The following is a 15,090-nucleotide window of genomic DNA, read 5'->3' as shown; positions in this document are numbered from 1 at the left end:
ATGCCCAGTCTTGCTCATCAGATTTTTGTCTGCCGAAATCTGTACTGACTGACGGAAAATTGACCGTTGTGTTGACGGCCAACAAAAATTTTATAGCCTGCACACCAGATTTTATTTGGCCAAAAAGTCGGAGTCAGTTGTCGAAAGCATCATACTAACAAGCCGAAAATCGACCGATCGGACGTTGGCCGAAAATTCCCGGCCAAAAATCGATGCGTGTGTACGAGGCATAACACATTACCCAGTCCATACCAGTATAAATCCTAACACATTAACCAGTCAATACCAGTATAGATCCTAACCCATTACCCAGTCCATACCTGTATAAATCCTAACACATTACTCAGTCAATACCAGTATAGATCCTAACACATTACCCAGTCCATACCAGTATAGATCCTAACACGTTATCCAATCCATACCAGTATAGATCCTAACACATTATCCAGTCCATACCAGTATAGATCCTAACACGTTATCCAATCCATACCAGTATAGATCCTAACACATTACCCAGTCCATACCAGTATAGATCCTAACACATTACCCAGTCCATACCAGTATAGATCCTAACACATTACCCAGTCCATACCAGTATAGATCCTCCTAACACATTACTCAGTCCATACCAGTATAGATCCTAACACATTACCCAGCCAATACCAGTATAGATCCTAACACATTACCCAATCCATACCAGTATAGATCATAACACATTACCCAGTCCATACCAGTATAGAGCCTAACACATTACCCAGTCCATACCAGTATAGATCCTAACACATTACCCAGTCCATACCAGTTCAGATATCCAGCATGATATTTTTCCCCTTTGGAGATCTGATGTGTTTTCAAAGTGTTCCTTTCATTTTTTTGAGAAGTTGTATTACATTTTTGTTTTTGGGTTTAGATATCTCTGTAATAAATATGCACTTAAAAAGCGCATTCTACTCTTTTTACATGGGTTGTAGTACCATGGAGTATATAGCTAGGAAATGATGTAGAATATTGTTACAATATAAAAAAGACCCTTCAGTGTAATACGCACCAATGATAAATAATATAAATATATAAATGATGAAGTCTTGATAAAATGATGACATTCTATTTCTTATGTTGCAGTATGTACAGCACGAAAGCTGTAATCATCACCCTGGCCATCACCGCCGTCGTCGCCATCATTGTAACTGTTTTCTGTTTCCAGACCAAGGTGAGAAGAATCTTAGGCCTCTGTGTGCTCCGAACCCAATTATTAAAGAGGAAGTAAACTCTTTAAAAACTGTTTTTTTCCCCTGCAAAGTAAATGCATAATGTGCTAGTATGCATCGCATACTAGCACATTATGTGACACCTGCAACGAAGCCCGTGTTGTCCCTGCTTGCCGGCTGCATCCATCTTCACCCGTCTTCTTTCCGGGTCTGCGGACTCCGGCTGTATTACTGCACGCGGCATTGCATGCGGGTAGTCACGGCACAGGGCTCTGAAGAAACGGCACGGTTGGCCGTTTCTTCAGAGCGCATGTGCCGATGACGTCATCGGATTATCTAGTAAACAATGCAAGTTTAGGAGATATTTACAGCACCTATAGGTAAGCCTTATTTTAGGTAAAAGTCATCAAAGTGGGTTTACAACCACTTTAAGTTTAATTTGCCATGAGCAGTACAACCATAATTGCCAAAATTAAATCAAAGACTACAAGGCTCTATGGTTCCATGACAGTTGTGGAAATTAAATCTGGTGACAACCTTCCGACCATGCCCACTTTTAACCACACCCACAGTTGAAGCCACACCCATAACATTTCTGCCCCCCTTTTTTACAGTTGATCACAGACTTTTGAAACAAAGTCAGATATTCATGGTATAAAGCGGAGAAGCTATGAGGAGATAGATGATGCGGTGCGCTGCAGTGAATTTTGACTATGACCAAGTTGGCGGGACAGTGTATGGATTTAAAAAAAACCTGACCCGCTGAGTGCAGGGGTCAGAAGTATTTAACAGAGTTAGGAGGTCAGGAATAAGTAACACAGAGTTTAGAGTTCAGGAGTACGTAAGTGCAGGGGTCGGGAGTATGTAAGGCAGAGTGCAGGGGTCAGGAGGTCGTAAGGCAGAGTGGCAGGGGTCGGGAGTACGCGAGGCAGAGGTCGGGAGTACAGCAGGGTTCAGAAGTATGTAACGCAGAGCAGCAGGTGTTGGGAGCACGTATGGCGGAGCGCAGTGGTCGGGAGCACGTAAGACGGAGCGCAGTGGTCAGGAGCCCGTAAGGCGGAGCGCAGAGGTCGGGAGCACGTAAGGCGGAGCGCAGGGTTCGGGAGCACGTAAGGCTGAGTGCAGGGGTCGGGAGCACACAAGGCTGAGTGCAGGGGTCGGGAGCACACAAGGCTGAGTGCAGGGGTCGGGAGCACGCAAGGCTGAGTGCAGGGGTCGGGAGCACGCAAGGCTGAGTGCAGGGGTCGGGAGCACGCAAGGCTGAGTGCAGGGGTCGGGAGCACGCAAGGCTGAGTGCAGGGGTCGGGAGCACGCAAGGCTAAGCGCAGGGGTCGGGAGCACGCAAGGCTAAGCGCAGGGGTCGGGAGCACGCAAGGCTGAGTGCAGGGTTCGGGAGCACGCAAGGCTGAGTGCAGGGTTCGGGAGCACGCAAGGCTGAGTGCAGGGGTCGAGAGCAAGCAAGGCTGAGTGCAGGGGACGGGAGCACGCAAGGCTAAGCGCAGGGGTCGGGAGCACGCAAGGCTGAGCGCAGGGGTCGGGAGCACGCAAGGCTAAGCGCAGGGGTCGGGAGCACGCAAGGCTGAGCGCAAGGGTCGGGAGCACGCAAGGCGGAGCGCAGGGGTCGGGAGAACGCAAGGCTAAGCACAGGGGTCGGGAGCACGCAAGGCTGAGCGCAGGGGTCGGGAGCAAGCAAAGCTGAGCGCAGGGGTCGGGAGCACGCAAGGCTAAGCGCAGGGGTAGGGAGCACGCAAGGCTGAGCGCAGGGGTCGGGAGCACGCAAGGCGGAGCGCAGGGGTCGGGAGCACGCAAGGCTGAGCGCAGGGGTCGGGAGCACGCAAGGCTGAGCGCAGGGGTCGGGAGCACGCAAGGCTGAGCGCAGGGGTCGGGAGCACGCAAGGCTGAGCGCAGGGGTCGGGAGCACGCAAGGCTGAGCGCAGGGGTCGGGAGCACGCAAGGCTGAGAGCAGGGGTCGGGAGCACGCAAGGCGGAGTGCAGGAGTCGGGAGCACGCAAGGCTAAGGGTGTATGTAAAAACTGTTTAAAACAAGTAAAGAGGATATACTTTGCTATTTATTTATTAATTTACTATTTACTATCTATTTACTAATACTAGCAGCATAAGAATTTCGAAAATAGTCAATGTTGATAGAGAGAGTGAAGCTCCACTTTAAGAAGTTTATACACTTTCCCATTATTTTCAACGCTAAATAATATTGTGGAATTATTTTAAATGTGATCATGAACATGTCACTGCGCTCTCTTCTGAATAGGTGGACTTCACCTCCTGTGCAGGACTGTTCGCCGTACTGGGGATGGTCCTCTTTGTTACAGGGATTGTGACAGCCATAGTCCTGGCATTTAAATACGTGAGTACATGTAGCAGATAAATATGTGTGTGTATAAGTCTGTACATATAGAGGGTACACCACGGCAGTGTCCAATCAGTTATCATACCATGATTTCAGCTGCTTTTTGCAAAAAAATAAAATAAAATGATGAAGGAGATGAAGTATGGGAGTCGCTGATCTGGGACCCTGCAAAATAGAGGGCCTAGTATTCAGAGCATAACATCTCCCTATCCTTTCTGCATTGATTCACTATAAGGCTTGTGGTCACCATGGCCATCACACATACACTATATTGTCAAAAGTATTGGCTTTACATTAACTTTATTGGGATCCCAGTCTTAGTCTGTAGGGTTAAATATTGAGTTGGCCCATTCTTTGCAGCTATAACCGCTTTGAAGTGGTAGTAAACTCTCAATTTTTATTTTTGCCTACAGTTATGCTTATAATTAAGCTTACCTGTGGGTAAAATCTCCTAAACGTTCACCATTTAGGAGATATTCTAGGGAACAGCAGGCAAGGACGTCACTGGCGCATGCGTTTTGAAGAGACGGCATACCTGTGCCATTCTTCAGAGCCTTGTGCTGCGGCCATGACTCCCGCGCACATGCAAGGTCCATAAAGACATGAATGAGCAAGTTTGGGGTGGAAGAACTTGACTGGCCTGCACAGAGTCCTGACCTCAACCCGATAGAACACCTTTGGGATGAATTAGAGCGGAGACTTGTGAGCCGGGCTTTCTCATCCACATCAGTGCCTGACCTCACCAAAGTGCTTCTGGAAGAATGGTCAAACATTCCCATAGACACACTCCTAAACCTTGTGGACAGCCTTCCCAGAAGAGTTGAAGCTGTTATAGCTGCAAAGGGTGGGCCAACTCAATATTGAACCCTACAGACTAAGACTGGGCTGCCACTAAAGTTCATGTGCGTGTAAAGGCAGGCGTCCCAATACTTTTGACAATATAGTGTAAGTTGATGTGATGATCATCAACATTTTGGCCATATTGTGTAGATATTGGTTTATTCTGAACAACACTAGCATATAGCTATAAGGCTTTAAGAGGGTGTAGGTGTTCTTAGGCTGGTTACCTCTGATGGCCAAACCATCAACATAGGACTGCAGGGGTGATTTTGTAAACTTGGATTCTAAAATTCGCGCTCCCGCCCCCACTCGTTCACGGCCATCCCCGCGTGAGTGACCGGCGGCTCCAATGTCCGCCGGTCACTCGCGATCTCCCGCTGGAGAGGGAGAAAGGCAGACGGCTGATGTAAACAAAGCCGCCTGTCATTCTCCCTGATGTAACAGCAGAGATCATACGATCCTGCTATGTAGGATCGTATGTCTCTGTGGTTACATCACAGCCACGCCCCTTGACAGTTAGAAGCACGCCCCTAGGGACACACTTAACCCCTGGATCTCTAATAAAGTTAACCCCTTCCCTGCCAGTGTCATTTTTACAGTAACAGTGCACATGTATAGCACTGATTACTGTAGTAATGTCAATGACAGGTCCAATCTGTCCGCCGCAATGTCGCAGTCCTGCAAAAAAAAATCGCAGATCGCCGCCATTACTAGCTAAAAAAAAAAACAATAAAAATTACATAAATCTTTCCCTTAGTTAGTAAACGCAATAACTTTTGCGCAAACCAATCAAAATACGCTTATTGCGATTTTTTTTTTTACCAAAAATATGTAGCAGGAAACAAATTGGCCTAAAATGTTAAAAAATTTTGATTTTTACATTTTTTTTGGGGGAATTTCATATAAAAAAATGTGAAAAATATTGTTATTTTTTCAAAATTGTCGCTCTTTTTTTGTTTATAGCGCAAAAAGTAAAAATCGCACAGGTGATCAAATACCACCAAAAGAAAGCTCTGTTTGTGGGGGGAAAAAAGGACGTCAATTTCATTTAGGTACAGCGTCGCACGACCGTGCAATTGTCCATTAAATTCACGCAGTGCCGAATCGCAAAATAGGCCCTGGTCTTTGAGCAGAAAAATCCTCCGGGGCTTAAGTGGTTAAATGTCATTTTTTTCCCACAAATAGAGTTTTCTTTTGGTGGTATTTGACCACCACTATTTTTTTTTTTTGCGCTATAAACAAAAAAAGTCTGACCATTTTGAAAAAAATAAAAATAAATAAATATATATATATATATATATATATATATATATATATATATATATATTAGGGATCGACCGATTTTTATCAGCAAAGGCTGATATATCAAGGGCCGATATGCACTTTCTCCGATATATCGGAATCGACCCCGAATGTTACCGATATTGCCGATATTGTCGTGACATCATGTTGTATGTTGCACACTGGGACAGCTTCTGCCTTTTTAGGCCGCCTCCATCAGCGTCTTCTGGAGTCGGGGAGTCTCGGGACATTGAGTGCACAAAGTGTGTGTTTAACATAGCCCCACATACATACACCCACCCACAGCTGCCCGGTGCCTGCCAGCCAGCCACAGGCCCTGCCTGTACCAGCTAGCTAGCCACATGCCCCTGGGCCTATACCAGCCAGCCACCCACCACACGGTGCCAGCCAGCCACCCACCAAAGAGTGCCAGCCACCCATCCAAAAGAGTGCCAGCCACCCACCCAAAAGAGTGCCAGCCACCCACCCACCAAGGGGGGCCAGCCACCCACCACAGGGTGCCAGTCAGCCACCCACCAAAGGGTGCCAGTCAGCCACCCACCAAAGGGTGCCAGCCAGCACAGTAACAGATTTGTGTCAAAAATTGTATGTATTTATTTAGCAAAACTTTAAATGTTCAAAATATCGGCCCATATTGGCCGATACCGATATGCAATGACCAAAATATCGGTATTGGCTATGAAAAAACGATATCGGTCGATCCTAATATATATATTTTTTATATCTTTTCATGTGACAACACTGAAGAAATTATACTTTGCTACAATGTAAAGTAGTGAGTGGACAGCTTGTATAAGGGCTCTTTCACATGGGCGGTCCGATCAGATCCGCCTGTCAGTTTTTTAGGCGGATCTGATCGGATCCTCCATGCAGCTCTATGGGGCAGCGGGTGTCAGCGGAGGTGACCTCCGCTGACACCCGCTGCCCTCCGCATCCGATCCTGTGCTGAAATCTGGACGGATGGAAACCCTATTTTTCCATCCGTTCAGTAATCGGAGCGGAGCGGATCTGATGAGAGCGGACAAGCGGTCCGCTCTCCTCCGATCCCCCATAGAGGGCAGCGGGTGCTGAGACACCTCCCTCTCCGCTCTGCAAGCGGAGACGGAGCTGTCATCCGCCCGGCTCAGCGGGGATCGCGGATCGATCCCCGCTGAGCAACACGGATCCGCCTGCGGAGGCGGACCGTGTGAAAGAAGCCTAACAGTGTAAATTTGCTGTCCCCTCAAAATAACTCAACACACAGCCATTAATGTCTAAACCGCTGGCAACAAAAGTGAGTACACCCCTAAGTGACAATGTCTAAATTGGGCCCAATTACCCATTTTCCCTCCCCGATGTCATGTGACTCAGTGTTACAAGGTCTCAGGTGTGAATGGGAAGCAGGTGTGTTAAATTTGGTGTTATCGCTCTCACTCTCTCATACTGGTCACTGGACGTTCAACATGGCACCTCATGGCAAAGAACTCTCTGAGGATTTGAAAAAAAAAAGAATTGTTTCTCTACATAAAGATGGCCTAGGCTATAAGAAGATTGCCAAGACCCAGAAACTGAGCTGCAGCACGGTGGCCAAGACCATACAGTGGTTTATCAGGACAGGTTACACTCAGAGCAGGCCTAGCCATGGTTGACCAAAGAGGTTTAGTGCATGTGCTCAGCGTTCTATCCAGAGGTTGTCTTTGGGAAAAAGACGTATGAGTGCTGCCAGCATTGCTGCAGAGGTTGAAGGGGGTGGGTGCTGACTGCACTGGGGAGCTACAGTTCATGAGGGAACCATGAATGCCAACATGTACTGTGACATACTGAAGCAGAGCATGATCCCCTCTCTTCAGAGACTGGGCCGCAGGGCAGTATTCCAACGTGATAGCGACTCCAAACACACCTCCAAGACGACCACTGCCTTGCTAAAGAAGCTGAGGGTAAAGGTGATGGACTGGCCAAGCATGTCTCCAGACCTAAACCCTATTGAGCATCTGTGGGGCATCCTCAAACGGAAGGTGGCGGAGCGCAAGGTCTCTAACATCCACCAGCTCTGTGATGTCATCATGGAGGAGTGGAAGAGGACTCCAGTGGCAACCTGCCCTAGGCCATCTTTATGTAGAGCAACAATTCTTTCTTTTTTTTCAGATCCTCAGAGAGTTCTTTGCCATGAGGTTCCATGTTGAACTTCCAGTGACCAGTATGGGAGAGTGAGAGCGATAACACCAAATTTAACACGCCTGCTCCCCATTCACACCTGAGACCTTGTAACACTAACGAGTCACATGACACTGGGGAGGGAAAATAGCGAATGGGGCCCAATTTGGACATTTTCACTTAGGGGTGTACTCACTTTTGTTGCCAGCGGTTTAGACATTAATGGCTGTGTGTTGAGTTATTTTGAGAGGACAGCAAATTTACACTGTTATACAAGCTGTACACTCACTACTTTACATTGTAGCAAAGTGTCGTTTCTTCAGTGTTATCACATGAAAAGATAGAATAAAATATTTACAAAAATGTGAGGGGTGTACTTACTTTTGTGAGATACTGTATATTCCTTTCTGCTATAAAACACAAAATAAATAAAAGAATAAAAAAAAAAATAATATCTGATTTCTTCATAAATTTAGGCCAATATGTATTCAGCTACATGTGTTTGGTGAAAACAAAACCCCAATAAGCGTTTGTTTACATAGACAGACCTCTGTTCTGTGTCTCTGCCCAACAAACCAGGGGTGTAAGTCTCTACGCTGGTCCGTTGCGCTGTTAAAGATTTTTCTTGCTGCAAATTTGGTCAGTAAAAAAAAAAAAAAAAACCCATCAAAAAATGCACCTCTCCGTTGAAATGCATTGAAAACTCAGTAAGAATGCATCTTTAGCGCACCTGTTACGTTTTTGATGCGGTTTTTGAGTCCCATCACCTATGTAAAACACACAATGAGCACAGTAAATTGCGTGCTTTTTCGGCATCATTATCGGTACCTTTTTCTTTATCGTGGCTCATAATGGGCACATCAGGTGTACAGACCAAGGAATACTCGGCACAGGGATAGTGGGAACCCTTTATAATGGGCACATCAGGTGTACAGACCCAGGAACTCAGTACGGGGATGGTGGGTACCCCTATAATGGGCACAACGGGTGTACAGACCAAGGAACACTCGGCACAGGGATGGTGGGAACCCTTTATAATGGGCACATCAGGTGTACAGACCCAGGAACTCAGTATGGGGATGGTGGGAACCCCTATAATGGGCACAACGGGTGTACAGACCAAGGAACACTCGGAACAGGGATGGTGGGAACCCTTTATAATGGGCACATCAGGTGTACAGACCCAGGAAATCAGCAAAGGGATGGTGGGAACCCCTCACAATAGGCACAGCAGGTGTACAGACCCAGGAATACTTGGCACAGGGATGATGGGAACCCTTCATAATGGGCACAGCAGGTGTACAGACCCAGGGAACCCAGCATAGGGATGGTGGGAACCCCTCATAATGTGCACAGCAGGTGTACAGACCCGGGAACTCAGCACGGATGGTAGAAACCCCTCTTAATGGGCACAGCAGGTATATAGACCCGGGAACTCAGCACAGGGATGGTGGGAACCCCTCATAATGTGCACAGCAGGTGTACAGACCCGGGAACCCAGCACAGGGTAGATGGGAACCCTCATAATGGGCACAGCAGGTGTACAGACCCGGGAACCCAGCACAGGGTAGATGGGAACCCTCATAATGGGCACAGCAGGTATACAGACCCGGGAACCCCTCATAATGGGCACAGCAGGTGTACAGACCCAGGAACTCCGCACAGGGTTGGTGGGAACCCTCATAATGGGCACAGCAGGTGTACAGACCCGGGAACTCCGCACAGGGTTGGTGGGAACCCTCATAATGGGCACAGCAGGTGTACAGACCCGGGAACTCCACACAGGGTTGGTGGGAACCCTCATAATGGGCACAGCAGGTGTACAGACCCGGGAACCCAGCACAGGGTAGATGGGAACCCTCATAATGGACACAGCAGGTGTACAGACCCGGGAACCCAGCACAGGGTAGATGGTAACCCTCATAATGGGCACAGCAGGTGTACAGACCCGGGAACCCAGCACAGGGTAGATGGGAACCCTCATAATGGGCACAGCAGGTGTACAGACCTGGGAACTCGCACAGGGTTGGTGGGAACCCTCATAATGGGCACACCAGGTGTACAGACCCAGGAACTCAGCACAGGGATTGGGAGAACCCATCATAATGGGCACAGCAGGTGTACAGACCTGGGAACTCGCACAGGGTTGGTGGGAACCCTCATAATGGGCACACCAGGTGTACAGACCCAGGAACTCAGCACAGGGATTGGGAGAACCCATCATAATGGGCACAGCAGGTGTACAGACCTGGGATCTCAGCACATGGATTTCATGAATAAAGTCCCCGAGACATACACCAGTAACTGCCAGTGGATTTAACTTTCCACCATCCACCAAAAACTGAAATATTAGTTTTGGTTGGGCTAAACCTATGAAATACCTGATCTTTTCTTTATATCTCTTGGTGAGATCTTCGCCCTGAGTTAGGCCGGTCACACAGATTGCAATCTTAATTGCATAATATCTTCTGAATATTGGATGATAACGGATTGGAAGAGATAATACTGTGTATTCCTGGGTTTACAATTGGCTGCAATGCAGAGAGATGTTTTCTTGCACATTTGTGTTTAACTAAAAAGAATAGATTGTAATGTGTGTCTATCCGGTGATCCAACCTATCAGCATCCAGAAAAAAAAACAAAAAATGTTGGAGTGACCCTTTAGCCCCCACATTCGTGTCACTTCTACATAATATAAACCCTTTCATTCTCTTTCCTTGTAATTGCTCCTCAGGCACAGAGAGGTGATGTTTGCTCGCTGCCCCGGATCCTCTTGTACTATTACAGTTAATGTTTGTCAGTAATTAGCATCTCTGGGACTTCCCCACAGAAGTCTCTCAGCTGGTCTCTCCCCGGTGGACATTCGAGGTGACGTCACTGATATCGCTAACCAAACACGAAAAATGTCAACAAACAGGAAAGGAGGGTGTGGCGCGCGTAGCCAAAATGTTTCTACAAGGAAAGAACGCTTTAAAGAAAGCCACGCCAGGACGCAAGGCTGAAGATGGAAACGTCGGCTAGTGACACTCTGTGGCTACATTTGTAACTGCAGAAAAAAAAGGGCATTTAAGTATAACCAGTTCTGGACCGGAAGATTTTCCCCCTTAATGACCAGGCCATGTTTTGCGATTCGGCACTGCATTACTTTAACGGACAATTGCGCGGTCGTGCGACGCTGTACCCAAATTAAATTGATGTCCTTTTTTTCCCACAAATAGATCTTTCTTTTGGTGGTATTTGACAGTGGCGTAGCGTGGGTTGTCAGCGCCCGGGGCAAGGCAAGTATTTTGCGCCCCCCAACCTGCGGATTTTCAGCACTCCCTGAGTACCTTCCTACAATATTACTGACGAGCCTGATTCCTACACTGACCTACCTGTCCACTTCACTAACCTACCGGATTCCTACACTATCCACTACACTGACCTATCTGATTCCTAAACTGACCACTACACTGACCTACCTGTCCACTGCACTACACTATCCATTACACTACACTGCCAACTACACTACACTGTCCACTACACTACGCTGACCACTACACTACACTGACCAGCCTGAACAGTGTAGTGGGCAGTGTAGTGTAGCAGTTTGTGTATTGTAGCGGACAGTGCAGTGGTTAGTGTAGTAGTACACTACACTGTCCACTACACTACACTGACCAGCCTGAACAATGTAGTGGACAGTATAGTGTTGTGGTCAGCGTAGCGTAGTGTAGTGGTCAGTGTAATGTAGTGGTCAGTGTAGTAGTACAGTACACTACACTGTCCACTACACTATCCATTACACTATGCTGTCCACTACACTACACTACACTGTCCACTACACTACACTACACTGTTCAGGCTGGTCAGTGTAGTGTAGTAGTCAGTGTAGTATAGTAGTGGTCAGTGAAGTAGTACACTAAACTGACCAATACACTACACTGAACACAACACTATACTATCCATTACACTGTCCACTACACTACACTGTTTAAGGCTGGTCAGTGTAGTGTAGTGGTCACTGTAGTAGTGTAGTAGTACACTACACTGACCACTACACTACACTGACCACTACACTACACTGCCCAGTGCCCACCACACTGCACTGCCCACTACACTGACCACTACACTACACTGACCACCACACTGCCCACTACACTACACTGCCCACTACACTACACTACACTGCCCACTACACTACACTACACTGCCCACTACACTACACTACACTGCCCACTACACTACACTGCCCACTACACTACACTACACTGCCCACTGCACTACACTGACCACTGCACTACACTGCCCACTACACTACACTGCCCACTACACTGCACTACACTGCCCACTACACTACACTGCCCACTCAGCGCTAAATTCACAATAATTCATGGAGGTACATCACAAAATGATATAAACACATAATAAAAATATAATGAATAATATTCCAAATAAAACAGATGAAATAAATAAATATATATATATATATATATATATATATATATATATATATATATATATATATATATATATATCTATAAAGTGCTGGTGAATATAATATATAAAAATCCGTGTAGATAATAATTGTGCATAAAAGTGCAAAAAGCAGCAGAAATAATATAATAGGTTTCTGCAATAAATAAATCTATAAGGTGCTCAATAAATAAATATATCATATAGTCTGTGTTCCAATCAATGTGCAGAAAGTGCAAATGCAGCAACAAATAGTGATGATATAATTAAGAGCCATCTTCAAATTCTTGTGCAAACAATGCAAAAATAGCAGCAAATGACAGTGGTGTGAGTGACGTGATGTACACTCAATTCCAATAATATCACCGATGTGACAGTTTTCCCGCAGTGAATCAAAACACTTGTGTGAATTGGCTGCTCACCTTAAAAGAAATGATATCAGGCGTAGTAAGGAGACTCAATCTCCTGTGTGACCTCAAATCAGGTAGCCCAGGGGAAACGGATGGTGTAGATAAACCAAAAAAGGGGTCCAATCGTCACTCTCCCTCACAGGAATACAATAACGAAGAAGGCGCCTCATAGTGCAGTATATAAAAACATTTATTTGAAAAAATTATAGTAACTCACATAAAAGATAGGGCAGTAGCTCTTCCACAAGTCGCGAGACACACATAGAAGACGTACTTCCGGTCACGGCCGTAGACCAGGAAGTGACGTCACCCGGCTCTGGGACAGGAAGTGAAGGGAATCCCCCACCCAATGGGACATGGATGGTAAATAAAAAAATCTGATAGGGGTTATAATCCTCCCTTACACTGGTGCAGGAGCCCCCTCCCCCCACCAATACTTACTTGACCCCCCTCTCAATCCATCGATGTCCATGAGAGCCTTGGCACTCCGGGGATTTGCCAGTGAGCCAATCAGGAGACGGAGGGGTTGTGGCCATGTGTGAATGGACACACACAGATGGGTCAGGAGCGCGCCTGCTTGGGTGCCCCAAAAGCAGGCTGCGATCTGGCAGACCAGTTGGTCCAGAGGCTGCAGTTTATTTGTGATACAGCTTTGGATGCTGCTCCTGGGATGTCCAAGCTCTCTGTTTTAGCGGTAGTGATTAGTGATAGATCTTTCAAGTCTTCCAGACAAAACTGGTCTGGTAAGCCTAGAGCTGGCTTCTCCAGACCCGCATACAAGACCCCTTCAAGCATGAAGGTCTGCCCTCATCCATAACTGGTGTGGGGGGACATTTTCACTGGTTTCTGGCCTCGTGGACTTCCTTCATGATCATCAAGGGGATCCACAAAATTATCCTTTTGGGGTTACCAAAGAAGGGGGGCAGAGTTTGTCTGTTTCGGGTGTTTTTAGGCCCTGAGTCTCCTTGTGCGGATATAATTTCTGCAAAGATTCAGGTGACATCTGAACTACCCAAGGTCTCCCCTATCCCCACCCAGGAAATTGTATCACCTGGGTCTGACTCTGGATTTATTGTTGACCAGGGTTGTCCTTTTTCTGGTCAAGCTTCGGGAACCACAGGCCATGATTCGCTGGCTGCTGTCACGTCTTTTCTCCCGACTTGAATACAGGTTCTGGGCCTGGTGGTGTCCACCTTCATTTGCACAGGCCTGTACGCTGCTCCTTCAGCAGGGTCGGTCAGACAGGAAGATACCGAGGTTTGTTGCAAGGTCACGGGTTCCTCTGGTAGACGCTGCAGTTGTTCTAGTGCCACTGTGGGGCCAATACCTTCCTCTTCTCTAGCTTCTTCCGCGGTTTCTGCGACGGATCAAGGGCGAAGGTCTTCTGGTCATTCAGGGGGGCCGTAAACGTCCCTCGGGGGCTATCTCTCAGAGAGGACCAGTTGTCCCAAGGGCTAAGCTTCCATCCTGCTTTACAGTTACTGGTTTTGAGGGCTTGGCTGTTAAAAGACTGGTACTGAGGGATAGAGGTTTGTCTGGATCAGTGACTATGGTACTTGGAAAGCGTACATTTCTTTGTGTGAGTGGATTGGCGCTCATCCTCGCTCCTTCTCTGTGCCTCAAATCTTGGGCTTTGTTTAGCGAAGCGTTGAGCAGAAGTTGGCCTTGGAGTACCATCAAGGGCCAGGTGTCTGCCTTTCAGCAACCCCTAGCCACGCACTCTTTATTTCCTACCTATGGTCTCGAAATTCCATTTGAACGAGGACATTGTGTTGCCTTCCTTGTGTCCCAAGCTGGTTTACCCCAAGGAATTTGCTCTGCATGCCTTGGATTTGGTTTGAGCGATTCAGGTGTATCTGACAGCCACAGAGTGCTGTCTGCTTCTTCTGCTACCATCTCTAGATGGATCAGACAGACTGTGACAGTCACGTAGTACTACGTGACTGGAGTGCATGTGATTCCGGCGGCGCACGGCTGTTTAGACACAGTGGGAGGCGAACCACAAGGAGGGTGCACACTTTCACAAAATTTTATAAACTTGATGTGATGGCATCCTCTGATGCTTCCTTTGGCCGCAAAGTTTTGAGTGCGGCGGTTGTATGAAGAGACGTGTTTTTTCCTGTCTCTTCCTGTTGGGGTTCTTTCTTATTCTGGGTTAGCTCCTGTTGAGCTTTTGTTGCCCAGTTGGCTCAGTTGTTTCTCTGACCTGTTTGACACGTTGCCTGTTCAGTAGGTTGCGTCTTCCCACCCCTCACACCTGCACTGCTTTGGGACGTCCCACTCCTGAAGGCTTAATGAGAGGCTGTGACTGTCAGAGGACATAAGAGAGAATAGAGTTTTTGTAAGAACTTACCGTAAAACCACTGTCCTCTGA

The 15,090-nt window shown here is 47.1% G+C and overlaps 1 protein-coding gene across 1 annotated transcript in view; it reads left to right on the top strand.

Moving 5' to 3' along the window:
• The window catches only part of TMBIM1 (transmembrane BAX inhibitor motif containing 1), a 172,187-nt gene that overhangs the window by 136,598 nt on the left and 20,499 nt on the right, over positions 1-15,090 (top strand). The window contains exons 9-10 of the mRNA XM_082260123.1: positions 1,123-1,210; positions 3,478-3,573. Of these exons, the coding sequence (XP_082116249.1) occupies positions 1,123-1,210; positions 3,478-3,573 (184 nt within the window). The remainder of the gene's footprint in view (positions 1-1,122; positions 1,211-3,477; positions 3,574-15,090) is intronic.

This window comes from Pelophylax lessonae (genome assembly GCF_965119305.1).
Source record: "Pelophylax lessonae genome assembly, chromosome: 6".
NCBI classification, from domain to species: domain Eukaryota; kingdom Metazoa; phylum Chordata; class Amphibia; order Anura; family Ranidae; genus Pelophylax; species Pelophylax lessonae.
This window is presented reverse-complemented; position numbering and strand designations above follow the sequence as displayed.